This window comes from Molothrus aeneus, chromosome 3 (genome assembly GCF_037042795.1).
Source record: "Molothrus aeneus isolate 106 chromosome 3, BPBGC_Maene_1.0, whole genome shotgun sequence".
Classification (NCBI taxonomy): domain Eukaryota; kingdom Metazoa; phylum Chordata; class Aves; order Passeriformes; family Icteridae; genus Molothrus; species Molothrus aeneus.
This window is the reverse complement of record NC_089648.1, coordinates 90615233-90634881: the sequence shown is the minus strand read 5'-3', so window position 1 is coordinate 90634881 and position 19649 is coordinate 90615233. Positions and strand designations below refer to the sequence as shown.

The 19649-nt window shown below is 39.1% G+C and overlaps 1 protein-coding gene across 1 annotated transcript in view; it reads right to left on the bottom strand.

Annotated features, from left to right (window-relative positions):
• Positions 1 to 12684: 12684 nt before the first annotated feature.
• The window catches only part of UBE3D (ubiquitin protein ligase E3D), a 78066-nt gene continuing 71101 nt past the window's right edge, over positions 12685 to 19649 (bottom strand). The window contains exon 10 of the mRNA XM_066545894.1: positions 12685 to 13602. Within this exon, the coding sequence (XP_066401991.1) occupies positions 13582 to 13602 (21 nt within the window). The 3' untranslated portion in view covers positions 12685 to 13581. The remainder of the gene's footprint in view (positions 13603 to 19649) is intronic.

The window sequence follows — 19649 nt, the reverse complement described above, 5'->3', positions numbered from 1 at the left end:
GTCTTAGATATCCCATCCTGGTGATGGGTCTATTCTTCACACACCAATGGTCAGATCTCCTCAGGCAAAAGTAGGATCTGAATCCATGCTTCCTGCAGCCCAGGTAAGTGCCCTGCCCACTTGGTCAGCTTTTAAAACTGGGACTTTCATTTCTTCAGTCCTGTTAAGAAGTAAGCTTAACATTCACTACCACTTTCTTTAAAAAAAAGAAAAAAAAAAAAAAAAAAAGAGCACAGCAGTTGACTCTGGGAAAGGATTCCGAGTTGCTAAGACACAGGAGCCTGTCTCTGAAGCACCTCCTGCTCACCAGATTAGGTGGCTGCTTGCATTTTTCCCATCCCTGGGACCCCCAGGGATGCAGCCCAGTGGGGCTATGCACAATGTGGGCTTAGTAATTCCACAGGGCTTGTCCACCAGTCCCACATGCTGCAGCATTTCACTTTCATTTGTCAAGCTTGCTTTCAGTGTGCCCTCAGCCTTAAAATGGTTGCTAGGGAGTGCTGCTTTTTGCTTGGGAAAACAAAAAGAGGAATGTGAAAAAAGCTGGGTAAATACTTAGGTGCATGCGTTATTACATCTATGCCTTTGTAGTCTTGCTTTGGAGATGGCAGCAATAATTCCCTTTGCTGCTTTAGGAATTAGAAGTCAGAGTAAGATGCTGGCAAATGTTCTGATATAATTGCTGGTAAACTGCTTGTACCCCCAGCCTACCAGGAGCTGCTCATGAATGCAGAAAGAAATGGAGAAAGATAAGCTCAGTCTTATCAGGGGTGTTCACTCTTTCAAAGAGGACTAAAAACACAGCATGGCTCAAGTGCACGGGTGACAAATTCCCACAAGATCACCGAGATTTAGGAATGCTCATCAGTGTCCTGCTAAGAGCCCTGATTGTGGGAAGAGAGGACTTCACCTCCTCACCTCTAGGTGACAACTTCCCCAGTTGCCTATTAGGGCTGTGGCAGCCTTCAGCAAGGAACATCTTGTTTAACCAAATGCTTTAACTCCATCTGAGTTAAAGCAAAATCCAAGTGGGAACATTTATTTACAGCATCCAAAATAGACACTGCAGCAGTAAGGGTTTTAAAGCATAATAAAGAAGGCTATAATCAGCCTACTTACAAGAGAAAATATAAAAGGTCCTTTTTACTCCATCTCCCTCTTATTTGCTGCAGGTAGTCTTCAGACATGTCAGGGACACTATTTCCCTGCATGCCATGTGTCACAGGCTGTACTTGTTAGAGAAAAACCTTTCCTCCACACCACCATCTGTAACTAATCTTCTTTCCAGGGGCTCTGAGCAGATTTATTTTTTCCTTTAGAAACTTTTTGTCTTTCTATCTGAAACTTACTTCCTTTTAACTTAGTCAGCAGATGATCTTGACACTTCTCCAGTTAAATTAAGAAGTCTCACTTCTCTGGAGATGCAAATGTCACTTTGTCAGAGCAGCTGTCATCCCCTGTACTTTACTAGCCAACAAGCACCTTCTTGACTGACTGCCACTTTACCTGCTGAACCTTCCTTCCCTGCTATGGTGACTCAATTGCTTTTCATACAAAAGTGTCTCCAGGCACCGAAGTTTGAATTTAAAATGAGATAGAACATTCATAAATATCCTTGGCACAAACATCCAGTGCAACAAGTGAACACAGTCATTATCATCTCTTGAATGAGATGGTAATGCTGGGCTTAAGGCAAATGAAGGAGACAGAGAGGAAAGCCTTTCTTCCAAACACACATGAAAATATCTCAAAGCATTGACAACAGAAGAGCCTTTGGCACCTGTAACAGATATTTTCCTGGCAAATGTCATATTTCCAATCCACATTAACTCTCTGTGGAACGAGAGGCAAATACAAATTGCAGTTGAAGGGGAAAGTCCAAGCTTTTTTGTATGTACACTTGAATAAGGGTCAATTATTTCAAGAGTCACTCTCAGGACGACCTGTTTTCTTTAGGGCATTCTATGTGTTTCTGGATGGGATGACAAGGAATGACAGAGGAGCTGACAGCTCTATTAGCTGCAGAAACAGGACAGGTGAAAGCTCTTGTATCACCTCTGAATAATGAGCTGGATTTCAGAATGCAGCCCAGATTCTTGCAGGACAAACCATGATGTGACAGATTAGTGGTAGATGAAGCAACACAATCTGAGGACTTCTTTTATATCCAGGGCCTTTACTAATATACCTAACTATAGATAGTGCAAGAAAGGCAGGAAAAGTCCTGCATAAGAGCTGCAGGGTCAGAAGAAAGCAGATTTCAGTGACCTGAAAAAGGTTTCCTGGGCAAACCTTTAAGCAAGATGCTGTGGGTGACATCCCAGTGTTTTCCTTGTGAAAACATCCTAGTGTTTTCCCTGGCCACACTCCAGTCTATTCTGCAGGTCAAGTTGATTATTTCTCACCCTTCCCTCTTGCAGCACAGCTATTGGGTCTGGAGTTAGTAGCTCTAAAGGTGCAGGAGAGAGATTTTGTCCCAGGTTCCACTCCAGAAACCTTCCTTTGTCTCTTTACAATCAAGCAGGACAAGACAGGAGTCCTAGGGAGGAGCCAGGCTGTGTTCCTACACCCTGGCACGGGTGGGGGCAAGCCCATTCAAAAAGGCATTAGAGTGTGATGATCAAATGCAGCTACACAGAGTCCAGGTCAAGGCTGGTGTTTGCCCACAGCCAGGAAGCCCTCTGTTTGGGAATTGCTGACATTCAGTGCATTCAAACCAATGTGGCTTTACCCCTACTAAAACATGCACTTGAATTATAACAAGCAGCTCAGACATAGGTTGCAGCTAGGCTTGGCTAAAACATTGGCTGTTGCTCTTTTTTGTTTCTTCTTGCTCAGTTAGCTGTTGTAGAAATGTGCTTCTTCCAATTTCTTCCAGAGAAATGCTTAACTCATCTTCCCTTTTTTTTTGCCTGTGAAAAAAAAATGTAAATAAAGATTGAAGAAATGGGAAAATTTTTTTAAGTAACAAAACACCAAATCATTTTTGTTTTCATCCTGAGGCGGTATGATGGTATGATTTACTGGGAGGGGAAAAAAAGGGGAGGAAAATTAAAATTGCCAAGAGAATTAACATATTCCAATAGATACTCAGGCTACTAGTTTTGTGGAAAAAAATGGGGAGGTTTTGGGGTGAAGGTTTTTAACCTCTTTTAATTATGTATTCAATAGATGGCAAAAGTCAAGAAGGGATCAGAAACAGGCTCCCTATTATGTGTAAGCATAGAGATAGACACACAATAGACATGGGGACAATATTGTCTGCCATATTCCTAACTCAGATCCTTGTCAATGCTGCAAGAGAGTGAAAATCCTTGTAGGATTCTTTACATTCTTTCATGTAACATCTCTCAGCAGCTGCTCTCTCCCTGCATTAACACAATTCCCAACACATTAAATAATAATAAAAAAGTAATTTTCATTGTTTAGCTTATAACTTATGTTCAAAAGATGCATAAGGTTCTTCATTTGTGAAACTGTGAAAACAAATTCAATAGGGAAGCAGGAGGTGCTACCAGTTCCCTTTCAACTGTTCTCTTACTGAATGTACTAAAGACATTTCTCAAACTTACTTTCAGATAGAGAGTACTGGAATTGCTGTGTCTCTGCAGAGAAAGAAGTGCCAAAGATTGCATGTCAGCCTGAGAAGAGCAGATATGGAAAGTGTTCCATGAGACTAGAGAGTGACAAGGAATTTAGAAGCTGCAAGGCATTAATGAGGTGCATTGATTTAATTAGCTAGCATAACATCATTTATCATGGCAACCATGAGAGATGTGCCCATAACAGCGACTGCCTGAAGGTCACACACACATGTAACATCTCTCCTAAGCCACACTAATGTCCAGCTGTAAAGACCTGTTCTACCCAGGCTTGGAAAGAAGTCAGTGAAAGACAATTTTGAAAAGCTTCCACATGAGTAACAGAGTGATATGTGTTGTCATCAGGTCCATTCAACGCCTTAATAACGTGAAGTTTCTGGATTCTCAATGTTTATGGGACTTAAATGTGGGAAGTAAACAGTAAGGACTAATTTTAAGAGTGTTATCTGTAATAGAGTCAGAATCATCAAGTTTTAGGACATTTCATGGTTTTATAACAGCACATCCACGCCTGTCAGTCTTTTCTGCCTACTGTGTCTTGCCTGTTCATTATTCAGGAAAGAACTTAAATAATGATGAGGCTCTGAAAGAATTCTCAGTAGCAAAAACCTTCATAAGGGCTCATTTATGGTCTCAGCTACCTAGGGATAAGACTCAAGTGCACTGATGAAGTGAAAAGAGTTCCTGGGGACACATGCTGGCATAAATGGGTGTTGCATATAAGCTAAGCCTTATTAAATAAGGGCCTTGTTACCCTTGTAGAATCCTGGCTCAGGCCTGATATTTGGCTAAGTAGAAGAGGACTATGGGGAAGTGACACAGCTGAATTAGAGGTAGAAAAACAAGTTATATAACCATTATGTGTTCACATCGTCGTGTATGCTGGTTGGTTGAACTATGTCTGTTATGACTAAAACTGTGTAACTGATAAAGGCCTCACTGCTTAAAAAGACCTGGGTTTTGCAATAAAGCTGCTCTTCTTTGCACCTGCCTGGGGACTCTGTGTTCCTTTGCTTTGTACAAATGGGGGCTTAATTTGGCCCTAAATTAGAAACCATCTGTCAGCTGGGAGCTCAGATATCCAACGGCATTCAGTGCTGCCCCTCTGACACTCAATAGTTTTCCAACTGGAATTTCCTTACATTAGTAAGGAAATTGTCAATATTTTAATTAAGTTTTTAATGTAATTTTCTTTTTCATTTTCTGAAAGCATTTTACAAACATTTACAATGTGTTTTGAAAGTGTTCATATTTGTTTCAGTTTTTAAGCAGTACATGGATCTGTTAACCTTTCCTAAGCATGTGTTTCTTTAATTGAAACTCCCGTTTTTAAGAAGGCATAATAGGATCCATGTTGATTAACTTCCTCATCCACCTTTCTATCAGAAAGTACAAGAAAGGCATCCCAGGAGCATGTGCCTTCCACACCTTCTATGTGCTGGCCTGGAAGCTCAGCTTCACCCCTGACCACGTGAACCCTCGAGCAGGGGAATTTCAGGTAGAGTGCAACAATTCAAAACTTTGTAAAGCAAAAGCCCTCTTGCATTTCATGGGGTGGGAAAGTGTTCAGCACTGAGACTACACAAGTGACAATCTGTGGGGTAGGATTTGGCTGCAGGGACTTCTGCTGGTGCATCTTTTGGATGCCTGAGTTGAACAAGGATGTTGGAAATTAGCACCCCCTCATAACTTTGTCGGTGAGTCTGTTCCTGCTGTATTTAAACTGCCTTTGCATTGGTTGCACAGCAGAGCCAGACTGAGGGATTTTTTCTGTTCCAGAGAGAAAGTGGTGTTAGGCTGTTGTAGCTCTGTTATGTGCAGAACATCTCCTGACATCTAGTTCTAATTGTTCTCCCTTCATCTCCTTCACCCCTTGCTTGTTACCTTTTAAAGTTTCCTTCGGGGTAATTTAAAAACATATTATTTTTAAATTTAGTACAGTACCAAAGGACCATTTCTAGCACAAAATGGCCAACATAATTGCCCAGAGAATCTGGTGTTGCTTTCAGAGGTTAGAGGGCTGTGTTCCTGCTGACAAAAGAAATACAGGTTGCACAGACATCAGAGTATTTGCATGGTGCATGAACAGCATGAAAGGAAAAAGCCTGGAGAGTAGGGGTTTAGTGAGAATGCAGGCAGTCATCAGGGCTCACTGAAAGAGTTCAGCTTTTGGCTTTCTACCCTGTTTCATGCAGTATTTGCTGTTGGACCCTGCCTTATTCTTCAGGTGCTATTTCTCTTGTGGGCTACCAAGTAGGAAGGCAATATTAGCAAATAAGTGAAATTTTGTCTGATACCATCTATTAGGAGGGACAGGACATTTCTCTGCCTGCACTTCTGTTAAACCTTCCTATATTACATACCCTTCCTAATGACCTGTAGGATGTTCAGCCCAGCTAATATGATGAAACTCAGATTATACAAAAAGAGCACATACTTGAGAAGTCACCTCTTTATGCTTCTGTCGGTGGCAACAAGGGGAGGCAGCATCCCTCCTAGGTCTTAGCAGCTGCCTGTAAAAGAAGGGACACCTCTGACAACTTATCTGAGGGTCTGAAGTACAGATTTTCCACTTTGGAAAAGGGGTCTCCCAGAATACCTTGCAAAAACAGGACTGTCCCCACTTTTGCATGCAAATGTTAGATCTGGGTGTTAGACTGGAGTTACACTTAATCCATGCTCCTTTATATGAGGCAGGAAATTCCAAATCTGTGATCAAAGCAACACACATACATGTAACCTTTTAATGTTTCTTTTTCAAACAGATGGAGTAGGACAAAACAAGCAGCACATGTTTTAAGAAGACTGGCTATTACATTAATAAAAATTCTGTGACAGTATAACTGTGCTGCTGCACTTTAACAAAAAGCAAAATTCCCTAGACTTGCATGAGCTATTGGCTCATTGGCTAACATAAACCTGCAGTCTGTTTGCTGGAGAAGCCCAGGTACTCTGCCAATCTCAATGAAAGAAAAACTGCAACTAGAATAAACACCCTGGGATCTTGAAAAACTTGGGAAGATATCAGCTGCTGTTAAACAGCACAGAAATAAAACACTAGTGAAACTAATAAATACATATAAACAGGTTTAAGGTGTCCTCTTTAGGAACACTATCCCATGAGTTAAAGATCTGAAAATTTATCTTTTAACAGCTCTGGCACACAAGGAACTAATACAAGTATTTACCTATCTCCCCTGTGTAAGTGCTTCACTTCTTGTTCTTGGCTACATAAATCAAAGGCAGGGTAAATACATTACGAGTTAAGAGAAGGAAATAATATGATCTCCTAGCAGACACTGGGAGCAACAGCTTTCCACTTTTGTGCCAAAATGCCACACAACTCTCAGTCTGGAACAAGATATGCCTTCTTTTAGAAATAGTCTGTAGCAAATCCATATTTCATCTACTAAATCCTTGACTGCTTAGCCTAAAACTCACAGTCTTTTAATATGTTTCTCCTCAGAATATCTCTTTCAAGACTAGACTGTGCTTTTCTCTCATTTTGTTGGCATAGATAAAGACAGAGCTATAGACAAGTGCAGATGTTCAAAGAGGAACAAAGTGTCCAAATCCCAGAGTGCCAGCCACAAAGCCCCAGGATATCCACTTACACTGGTCAAAAGCCAGAGTGGGAAGAGATGGAAAAAAATCTCTATTCTGATATAATTTGACAGTGAAGAAGGGTGGACAGAGTCCATATAGATGCTCCTGATACATAAAAAAATACCTCAGAATTGTGGATATACCTGAAAGTAGGAGACAAATGGATAATATAACATTGACCACGTTGTCCACATTCTGTGCTCACAAATCAGTTTTCTTTTGACAAGACTCATTTTTCACAGCAGTATCTTTGTCTCCAAGCCCTTGCCAAACAGTTATAACTTCATCAGTGCATTTGGGGATACATTTAACAAAATTGCCTTTTGCAGAAGTGAGATGGTACCAAAGCAATGCAATTCTGAAAAAAAAAAACACAGAGGGAAGAAGAAAAGCTATTCTGAAAAACTAGAGAATATGACCCTTAATTTCCTAATAAAATGCCCCAGTGCATTGTTGCTTGCCTATTATGCTCTTTATGAATTACAGGAAAATAAAATTACCATAATTTTGCAATGTGTGCAACATCATTTCATTACAAGGAAAAGAAGCCAAAATTGTGCTTTATTATTGAGGAATGATGTCAGTATTAAGACTGCTTGAATGTGACCTTTGATCTTGAGTTCTTCATGAAATCAGATGCACAAGGTGCAGTTAGTGACCTAGAGAGACTGGTCTCTGAAGTTGTTTCAGAGGCTGTGTCTAAACACATGACAATCTCAGAATTCCTTAATGCTTTCCTCTAAATAATCAAAAATATTTTCATATACACCAACAAACACTTACACCCATGCTGAGATTTTGTGACTAAAACTTCAAGGCATAAAATATCAAATGTTAGTGTGCATGTGTCCCCTTGTCCATCACTGTATCATCTTTGATTAGAGGAACATTTTTAAATTCATAACAATTAATTATATTATTATAAATAATTATAATAATTATTATAAAGGACAAGTCAAGTAATCTGAGCAAACAGCCTACACTAAATATATGACTGGATTGTTGCATGTCATGCTTCCCATTAGTCACAGATAGAAACTAGAAACTTCTGACGAGGTTGACAAAGAAGCTGAGAGTAGAGTCATTGCATCGTGGATATACTCAATAAGCCTGTTAACCTAGGACTCCATCATGCAGAGCTGATAGAGCACTGACTGAATTTCTTTCTTCCCTCTGCTTTTTTTACAGCCAATGCCCTTTCTTGCAGGAACACTTGTGAGCTGTGCAGCGCCCTCTAATTATGATGGTTCAGTGATGGAACTGACTCCATATCTGTCCAGATGTGGTTTCATGCTTTTCTCAGATATAGTCAGCCCTGTTCCTATCTATGTGCCAGCCCAATTTTATATTCTGAAACAGGACTGACAGGGGAAGACAAGAGACTCCATCTCCCTCCTGTTACATTGAACATCGTTGGCTGATATAAATTGGCAACAACTCCACTAAATTCGGAACAGCTACATCATCTTTATTTTGTTTGATGGTCTGCCATCTGATGATCTGTGCAACTCAGCTGATGGCCACACAGGGACTTTTTTCCCAGCTGCACTGCTGAGAAAATGACCTTGTTGCTAATGGGAAAACTGTGAGTCTTATGATACAGTCAGAGATTCAGAAGTGAGGACACACATGCAGTATAAGACAAGATGCCCAGCCCACTAGGGTTGTAATAACCCAGTGTCAGTAATGAAGGTGTAAAGTCTGTTTCACAAACCCCTCATTGGTGGTGCTGCCACAAGGACATGGTAGAGCCCATCTGCAGCTGTGCCATCCTGCCTGTGCTACAGAAAACCATTATCACAAAAGAATGTGAATAATTAAATGCTTTGCAGTCTTGAAGAAATTATTAAAAGCACATAATATAGACTTCTAGATGTTTAATATTTTGAAATAAACAGTTTTCTACTATTTACACTGGCAAATTGATAGACATTTATATTATCACTGAATATAAGAGGGTAGAAGAAGTATCTATCACTAAGAACACCCACACAATCCATGTGTAAGACACCTATCTGGGAATAAACTCTGTGGCAGGGAGACAATAGCACTACTGCCATGTTTAAAGAACACCAGCCAAACACACAGAACCACAGAACTGTGGGACCTGGACCCAGCAATTGCTATCCACAGCAAGAAAAATGTCATGCTATTCAACACTCATGGTCCCATTCAGGTATTAGAAGACACAGATGTTGCTACTGAGCCATTTTCATGGGGACCTGCAGAATTCCTGATATTCATTGCCAAATGCTCCCTGGCATGTGCTATGAGGCAACTCAGCCTGCTCTGAATGAATAAACTGAAGCTGTTTCAAAAGACAAGAGCTGCTCAATGTCTCTACAATTTGTTCATCTGCAGATTTTGCAGTGCTTCTATGACAGTGATTCAATGGTAGCAAAAAACCCATGGAGGAAAATCAAAAGGAAAGAGGTTGATGAGCTAAAGCAGTACCTTGAGCAAGTTACCTATCATTTATAATGGAGAGCAGTCAGCTAGGAGAGGAATGATAGTACACAAAATCTAAAATTGAAACCACAAAATGATGTTTGAGAGGAACAAAGATGAAGGCAGCAAAACAAAAAGAAAATTACTGGAAAGCATTTGCATTTAAACCCAGTATGTTTGAGAGCAGAATCATCTATTGTAAATTTTAATTAAAGCTGTTCCTTATATGCAAAAGTTTCTCTACACAGAAAAGTAAGATGGAGGCAAACTAGAACTTGCCCTCCAACTCACAGGGTAAGGCCAGTACAGCTCTCTGATTAACCCATTTGTTATTCAGTTTATCCTAACCTACTCTAGCAGGGATTTAAATGAAGCAAGAAAGACACCCTAATTTTGGAATTAAAACTGCCCCACCGGGACTCAATCTAGTATGCCAATTTACTATTCCAGTTAAATGGTCACCCTTTTTAAGAAGTAATAGCAAGCCCTACACAAATGCAGTTGCCTTGTGACCCATTAATTATAGCAATAATATTGTTGTCTGTTGTTGCTAATGGCAAGTACAGTACTGGTCTGACAGGCATGTTTTCTGCACCACAGCAATAGCCAGCTTTATAATCTAATAACATACAAGAATTAAAGCTAACATTTTTAATATCTTCTTGGTGCCACACAGTATTTGGTAACTGCATTAGGAAAGGATGCACATCTCAGTTAATGCAGGTTGTGATCATTGGTTAGTTATTATTACTTCAGGACTAATATCATGTGTGGAACTACAGAAAGCAAAAATTAAGACAGCTTCTGCAGTGAGAAATGCAGACCGAAGGAGATAAAAATGCTGGAGAGAGAGGGCAAGCAATAAGGACCAAATGTTTTGTAAGGGCACAGCTTCTATGCTAGCCCCTATCTTGTTCTTGCTTTTCCATCTTCATGGAGCTACTGTCTGCACACTTCAAAACTAAACAAACTTTCTGTTACAGTTGTATCCTGACATGGTATTTAAGCTAGACTAAGATGTACCACTAACTCTGGATGCAAAGCAAATAACACAGTAACTAATTGTACTTTGCAATTATACCACTTCTCAAAATGCTGATGTTAATAAGCAAACAAAAAAATAAAATACCCTGCTATTTAACAGAGGGAGAAATGGAGGCAAGAGCAGTGGTAGGCAAGGGTCAAGGAAGAAGGTGTGAGGGGAGCTCAACAGTCTTTCTGAACATAAGTCCATTTTTTATAAGGGCCCATGGTTCACTGCAAAGATAACAAAGGCCAAGTTTTGCTTTCATAAAGCAGAGAGAATTCAAGAAAGTGTCAAATGAACCATCAAGCCTCAAATCCACTACTGGCTCAGTAGGAAATGTGACATAAAAAATAGGAGGGGAGAAAAAAGATCCAGTAAAGTTGTCTTCAGAAACAGGAGTTCTGAATAATGTATTGCCTGGTACCTGCAGAGCACACGAGCATTTATTTTCTGAACATGGCCAAATTAATCTACTTTCAAATGGAAAGACATCAGAGACAATTATATATTATCATATGTGGTCTGATATTTTCCAGTAATTTCAGTAGTTAAATGTCAGTAGAGGTCTCAGAGCTAGAATCAAAGAAAGGGAAAAATGACACTAAATGTGTCAAATTGCCCTGCCTTGCTGACACAGACAGGCAATTATGACCACTGAGAACATTGAGAAGGAAAATGTCCCCAAATGGGAGGCCAGCTTGAACAGAGAGATTAATTCTTTTTATTTTGGGAATTTCACAACTTTACTTGCAATTGTGGTGGGTCAACCCTGGCCAGCAGGTAAGCAAGCACCCATCACTCATGCCCACGTTCCTTTACCAGTAACAGGAAGAGAACAGGAAGAAAAAAGCAAGAAAATCTGAGAATTGAAAGACAGTTTAATAAAAGAAGAGGGAAAAAAATCAAACAGAAATGGAACCAAGCAATGCAAAGGCATTAACTCATCACCTCCCACAAACAGACCAATGCTCACGTATTCTCTGAGCAACCACAAACTTGGAAGGCACCCGTCCTCCCCTTCCTTCCTCTACCACCACTTTCACTGCTGTGTTTGATGCTGTATGGTACAGGATATCCCCCATGCCAATTCAGATCAGCTGTCCCTGCTGTGTCCCCCTGCTAAGCTTGCCCCTCTTTACCAGGAAAAGTGGGTGCAGAGTGTGAAATAAGAGGAAGTTCAGCTATTGTCAAAATATGGATGTTGGAGCCACCATTGGAGCCACAAACCACAGCACCATAGGCTGAAAAATATTTTAAAGATGGAATATTTTGGTGTGGTATGAATGATTTCCTTCTGCAAATTGCTCAGTCCTACTTAGATACTAAGATATTTACCTGTTGTTAGATATTAATTATTTTTAGATGTTTGTTATTTTTAGTTGTTTACTATTGTTACTTATTTGTTACTAAGTACCTATTATTAGCAGATACTTAAAATAGAGATTTGACAAGATAAAGGCCTTGTCAGCCTCTAAAGAAGAGAAATGATGCTTTAAGTTTTAGCATTCATTTTTTCCAGAATCTATGCTGCCTAGGTGTGTAGTTCTGAGCTTCATATTAAGTGTGAGTAAGCTCTCTTCACAGAGTAGGTGGACAAAACAATTCCTTTTCTAGCTTGAAACCAAGGACAATCTATACATGTTTCAAGCCTAAGAGCATAAACAACTGTGGACTGAAGAGAGCAAACAAGAAGGATGGGACTTCATAATCTGAAGGTGTAATTGGACAATTAGCCCCAATATGCAAAGGGACCAGAACTTACGAAAGTGTGAGATCTCCTGACCGGTCGTCTATTTTTTTGGACCAGTGACCATTTTGGGTTCATCCTGGGTGTTGGCCCTGGCCAGGCTCTTGTACTGCCCAAGGTGTATCCATTAAAGCCTTTAAATAAATACCTACTTTATTCTTTAACTCTGTCTAGCCTCTGTTCTAGGTCAGCCTTCTCAAGGCATCATGGGAAGCTGAAGCTGTCAAAGAAATTAGGCAGAACAAATGGTAAACTAATTTAGAAAAAATATTTTATTCATAAAATGACTCAACATAGGTGCATAGATAAAATATCTTGGAGCTATATAATTTAGTCCCTGAATACAAAAGTCAGAATAATTTTGTTCTTCCTTCAATACTGAAAATGAAAATAATAACAGAGAAATTATATCCAGAGTGGGTGCTGTGAGGCCTCAGCTCCTTGTTTTTGGATACTGAGGTGTCCAACACTTTGTAGGATCACTTCCTATGTTAGGATCATTTAATGAGTAAAGGGCATGTTAACTTTCCTTGAAATAATAATAATAATTATTCCAAATAACCATAAAACCTGATTCTTCAAAACATACATCATATGATGTATGCAGAAACTATCTTCCTTCACTCTCAAGCAGAGAGGCAAACCTTAATGCAGAAACAATATACATGATAAACATCTAAGTTTTACAAAAACCAGATTTTATATTTTAAAGTTGGACTTCTAACTTCACCAGAAAAAAGAAGGTAAAGAACTCACATTAGTATCCATGACATTTTAAAACATTTGCTATCAGTTGTGAACTCTCCTAAGGATATATACATTGCTATCAAACACTGGTAAAGGTAGTAAAAGATACAGAGGGAATTTCCTTTTAGCAGTGAAGACAGGATAATAGTCACCCCAGCTGGATGTCACAGGAGTGACAGGTAAGTCACTCTTCCAATGACATCTAAGAATGCACTGGATACAAAAGTCAAGTCTTTGGTTTTGAACACATTCAGATATGAAAAATACACCCACCCACCCCACCTCAGTTTCTTTTGTATTGCCAAGGGATTTTTTTCTAAAAGTCCCACTATTGGAAGTTATCTGTACACTTTTCTCCTGAAAATAAATCTAACAACAGTTTTCAACACAGGTATCTTCGTTCTTCACATCTTCAAAAAGGCAACCTACAAAAGGAAGCAAAAAAATAGTATGATTAATTTCAACACTGCAGGTGAAACAAAGATGCTTCTTTGTATCAATAGAAATGATATAATAATCTTTTTACTTAATGACACACTAGTGCAATCAGAAAACAGAGGATGTATTGCTATTTTTCCACCTCTTCTCTACCTAACATGTCTCCTAAAAATTCCCAAACTTTCTTTTTTTGCTCAAGCACTGCCTGTATTGTAGAACTAAAATGTTTTCTTCCCCTAGAATAACAAAGAATGTTTATCTCATCTAACTTCAAAGGCTATTTGATAGTATTTTGAAACTAGCTTAGTTTAAATCTTTGATACATTCCCAGTTTTGTCTGAATATTAGTTTATTTGAACAGTGCTGTCACTCTACGTCAAATCCTGATTCCAAAGTCACAATGAGAAGTCCAAAGTAATAAAGAAAAATGTCCTACATTTTGAAATAACCAAAATCTTACCAGAGGGGAGAAGATAAATACTTGTATATGATCAGAAGATAGCAAATTATGTACCTCTTGTCTTTACTGCACTAAGTGCACTGTCTAACAGCTATTTAGAGGGAAGGTGATCTATCAAATACAAGCAATCTACAGGATTTCTGCTGTCCCAAACTCATTTGTTCTTGGTCACATGCATGCAGCAGTTTCTCCTGTATGGTTTTGATTTTGTTTGGCTTTCTTCAGGATATGCAGTATACTAATGCAGAAAGTTAAGTAAGATGACTGGAAATGACACATCCAGATTCTTATCTGATAAGGAGATTGCTTCACATATTTCTTGTTGATCACAAAAACAGAAAAACAGATGTACAGATGCCTTTGCAAAAATGCAAGAAGAGAGAAAGAAAAATGACCACCAGGTTACACAACTGTCTTCTGAAAAGATACAACCTATTCCTCCTGTCTGATGAAAAACATACAAGAAAAGAACTTCTGAGACAGACACTTCCTCTTTGTTCTCTGCAAGAGCTTTCAACAGTCACTTAAGTGAAGATTAAAATGACCATCAATTACAACTTTGGATTTTCAGAGATGACCCTCAATCATCACTCTACTCAGTGCTGTGACAAAAGAAGTCATGAAGCATGATCAACCAGAAGGAATTAAATGCAAGCATAAAGTATCACTGAGTATTCAGAACAGAGGATAAAACACAGCTAAAACACTCCTTTTGGATCCTGTGCCCAAAGTATGTTTAAGAGAGTTATATGTCTGCTATAAAGGATGTAAAAAAAAAAAAAAAAAAGCAATTTTTTAACATATCTAACATAGTTCTCAGAGAATCAGTCACACAAAGGATTCATGTCTAAATATCACATCTATAAGGCATAAATGGGACATGACAACAATTCTTGGTTAAGAATAGAAAAAAAATACCTTGCAAGCTCACTTCCTGAACACTCTTTTACTACTCTGAGACTAACAGCAATAACCCAGTAGAAAACTGCAGTTACTGCATAGAAGGGTTTGTACAGACAACACAACTGAGATCCCTGAAATCTCCCACATTTCCAAATCATTCTTTTCTTCTTCTGAACTGGAACTAAAATTCAGAAACAAAAATTTTCATGTCTTATATTAAACAGAAGGAAGGAATTCTTTATTATAAGGATGGTGAGGCATTGGAACAGGTTGCCCAGAGAAGTTGTGGATGCCCCATCCCTGGAAGTACTCAAGGCTAGGCTGGATGGGGCTTTGAGCAACCTGGTCTAGTGGGAGGTAAACCTGCCTGTGGTGGGAGGTTGGAACGAGATGATCTCTGAGGTCCCTTCCAACCCAAACCATTCTATGATTTAAAGAGCATAAATTTTCAGAAGTGTCTATAGGCAAACCACGCCAACAATCAGCTGGCTCACCAAGGGTGGAAGTTGGCCTGCCTTTCCCATGCAAATCTCACCACACTGACACATGCCCATAAAGTGTTTTTTTTCAGCTTCATCAGCATTTTCCAGCAGTAAGCTGCTACACCAAAATAATTTCTGTCAGCTCAACCAAGGGGTGTTGTAAAAGTTAGAGACTACTCAACATATAGGGAAATTTATCCACTATGCCAAAGATTCCCATCCTCAAAGACAAAAATTGAAAGCAAAATCAATATGCTTGTCACCTTTCTCATGATTTAGTTGCTCAGATTAATAGAGACATAATTATGAGCAAATGTAAAGTTTTAGCTCTGTGGAAGAGTCATAAGTTATACAGGCTGCGGATGAAACCCTGGCATCAGTCAAATCAAAGACAAAACTCACAGTGACATTAACAATGTGAAAGATTTGTCCTTGCATTGCAAGGAAAAAAAATAGAAAAATCAAGAAAAGCAATAACCATCTCAATACACAAGACTCAAAATTTTAAGCAGATTTTTCTACCTGAGATTGCAGACTCCTTTGCTACACAGTTTTGATGTGCCATTAGAGTGGATATATTTGTTTAATTTGACTGCTTGCTATATTTTATAATGCATGAAATACACTTTTCTTCTCCTTTGAGAGAGTTATTTGCAACATAATGCTTCCCTAGACTGCTAGACTCTCCTACTGCCCAATAAACTGAAAAGCAACGAAAGTAATAAATTATTACTGTCTGTGTTTATATTTACTACCAATGTGAATGAAAAGAGCATATTAGATCATCCTACAGCTGACATACCAGCAAAAAAAATGCAAATCAAGCTGTTTAAAAACACCTGCAACCCATGAAAGCACTTCAGAACAAAATCAACTGAAACGAAATCACTTAGGAAGTTTCACCTTATCCATCCAAAGTTCAATATGAGGCATATAAAATATTCCTTTATTATACTGTTACTGTAGATGCAGTTGGATATCTAAACAGCAGTAAATTATATGTTCTACATAATAAATGAATTACTATAGGTTGGGAAAATGGGACTATGTGGTTTTCCCCCAGTTTTCCATCTATTAGGATACAGTCTCTACAAGACAGACAACTACTTGCTTCTTCCAGCTTTAGTAGCAATGCTTTCAGCAGTCTGCACATCCAGTATTTCACTGCTATGAGAGGATTTTGAAAGAAAAATGTGTCAAACACTTATCTCATCTACAAAGGTTTATTACTAAATTCAGAATAAAAGTCAGTTCTAATCAGTTTTTTTACTGACCTTACCTCAGCACATTGTCCCCTTCTGAAAGCTCTCAGATTACCCCTTCAGTAAACAATAAAGCAGCATCAGCTTTGTTAAAAATCTCTCGGAGTCAGGACAAGTTAAGATATCCAGGTACTGATGCTCAGTTTTAGAAGATGTGGTCTCTTGGCTTTCTCAGAAAAATCATAGAATGGTTTGGGGTGGAAGAGACCCATAAAGATTATCTAGTTCAAATTCCACTTGCCATGAGCAACCTGGTCAAGTGAAATATGTCCAAACACCGAGGAGTAAAAGGTGAAAGAAAACAGTTGCAACTTCTTAAAATATTTTTTAAACTATGGAGACCTAATGAATTTAGAGATAAAAGAAGGTGGTTCCAGATGGCTGAAGCTGGTGGAAAGAAATCTCTTCTACCAAGTGCTACCACTAGGTGAGCTGGCAGAGTGGATGACTGCTGTAAGAGAAGCAGGAGCGTGAGAGAAGCAGCTAAACAACATATTTTAAAGAAATGCAATCTGCAAATCATCTAAGCAAGGAAAAAGAAGTTCAATCTTTGAATCACCTCCAAGAATCATCCAAGGAGCAGGTTCTTACTTCCACAGTAAAACAGGAAATAATACATCAAAAGTTGCATTCCCATGTTGTAACACAAGTTTTGAAACTGTTCTTATGTTGCTCTCTTTTAAGGAGTCCAAGTGAATGGTGCATAAAAATCCCTATGTATGTCTCTCAAAGCTGACAATGAAGGATTTTAAATACCTAAGTCTCTCCTAAGAGCTAAACAAAAGTATGTAGAAGATACAGAATTTCTCTTTAGTTTTAGAGAGGGAATTGTACTTCAGTTTACTTCTGCATAATTATAAAGGAAAATAGTGGGTTGGAAGTAGTTATGTATGCTTCAGTTTCAGCAGAAGAAATTAAATCTCTGAATGCTTCCTAAAATATGACTGCTGTGGTTTTTTCCACTGCACAACAAATAATAAAACACCACCACCAGCTCAAACCTCAAATTTAAATGTATAAAATATATTTTACTTTTGTCTTCTTTGAACATTAGGCCAATTTTTAAACACTACCATGCCCAGTTCATAGTGCTACATCGTGTTTTAGAAGAACACAACTTACATGGCTATCTTAAATCATATCTACTGCAACAGCCAGTCTGTACATAGACAGATACCCATGCTTTAATCCTGCACATGTGCTAGTGTGAAATCAGCCGTGATGAAACGACTGCAGAGGAAACGCTGATTACACACCAGCAAGGCTAGAGCCTACAATCAACATCAAATGCTGTATTTATTTCCACTCAAGACTGACAGGTAATCAAGTAATGCCATGCTATCCATGTGCACAGGAAGAGAATAACCTTCCCAAAAAGACAAGGACAGCTGTGGGCAGAGCTCTGCTCCTAGATCCAGCTGTGCTGGATGATACTAATCTCACAGGCTCATGGTGTCTCTCTGCTGCAAGTTACCATTCCTTTCTCCCCACAAAAGACCACTTCAGAGTTTCTCCTACTATCCGGTGAAATCAGACTGTTACACCAAACTCTACCCTCTGGTCTGTATTAAATGGATGGGTTTATCCTAGAAACAAGAAAGGGAGGGGCTTGCACAAACAATTCTGCTGGCAGATCAGAGAGGAGAGACAAATCTCTGGTGGAAATGAGAGTGAAAAGCTGAGGATAGTGGTATTTTCCACATGTACTGCTGGATTTGAAAGATAACATATACTCAAAGCCTCACACCAGTCTAATTCATCCAGATTTGTATTGCTACAAATGTTATGGCTAGTGCTAAGTGTTATGGCTTAAACCTTAATAACTACAGCAAGTACAACTGCTTGTGTGGTTGCAATTATATTGCAGTCAAGATGCCTTGTACATAGAATACACTTATACCTTGGAAAAAGACTCAGAGAAAGTGATATAAACATGTTTGTGTGAGTATAACTGAACCTACATATCCCTTATCCCCATATTTAATAATGCACTAATACCACTACAGGGACAATGTGCATAAACAGACAGAGAAGGCCATAACCCTGCCTGACACATTTCTCACTCCTGTAAAATAATGACAGATCAACGAGTGGGAGGATTAAAGCATCTGCACCATGCCTAGGTCCCAGCTCTATAAATATTTGATTTCTGATAAACTCTGTGAGAAGTTTGGCATTGCCATAGGTGCTGAAAAGGGACAGAGCAGACAAAGGAATAAGGTTTTTCCCAGAGGGGAAACAGTGCTCCTTCCATTCCTGCACCACTACCAGAAGCAGTGACAACTTATAACTGTTATCATTACCCTGTGGATTAGCAACTACTGGCAATAGCTGGTTATAAATAACCACATTAAATCTTAAGAGTTCACCTGCCTACCCACACCATACAGTTTATATATTTGTTCTCACCTAACAATCTGGGATCAAGCCTGCAGATGCACAAATACCCTGTTCCAGAAATACATTTGGCACCAGTGTCAATGAATGGACACAAAGCAGATGGCATTAGATGAGGAGAGACATGAAAGAACATTAACTGCTATATTTACACTTGCTCCCACTGAATCCAGAGACCCATAAAAAAGCAGCTGTCTTTTCCAGACTTGAATGTTACCAAGCTGTTGCATATTACCCCAAGATCTCTGGGGTAGCTTTTGGGGAGAGCAAAGGTATTTTTAGAGGAAATTGGAGAGTAAAGCAGCATGTTCACTACTAGAAGAATAAGAGAAGCCAGAGACAGAATCATTATGGTTGGAAAAGACCTCCAAGAAGATAGAACCCATCAATCATTGAGATGATCCTACCTTGACAGCACACTATGTACTTGCCCCACAGGGCCTCCTGGCAGCCTGCAAACTCACTGGCTACACTCCAGCAGCAAAGGTGTCTCTGTTACACTGATGGTTAGCTCTTTTTCTTCTGTACTC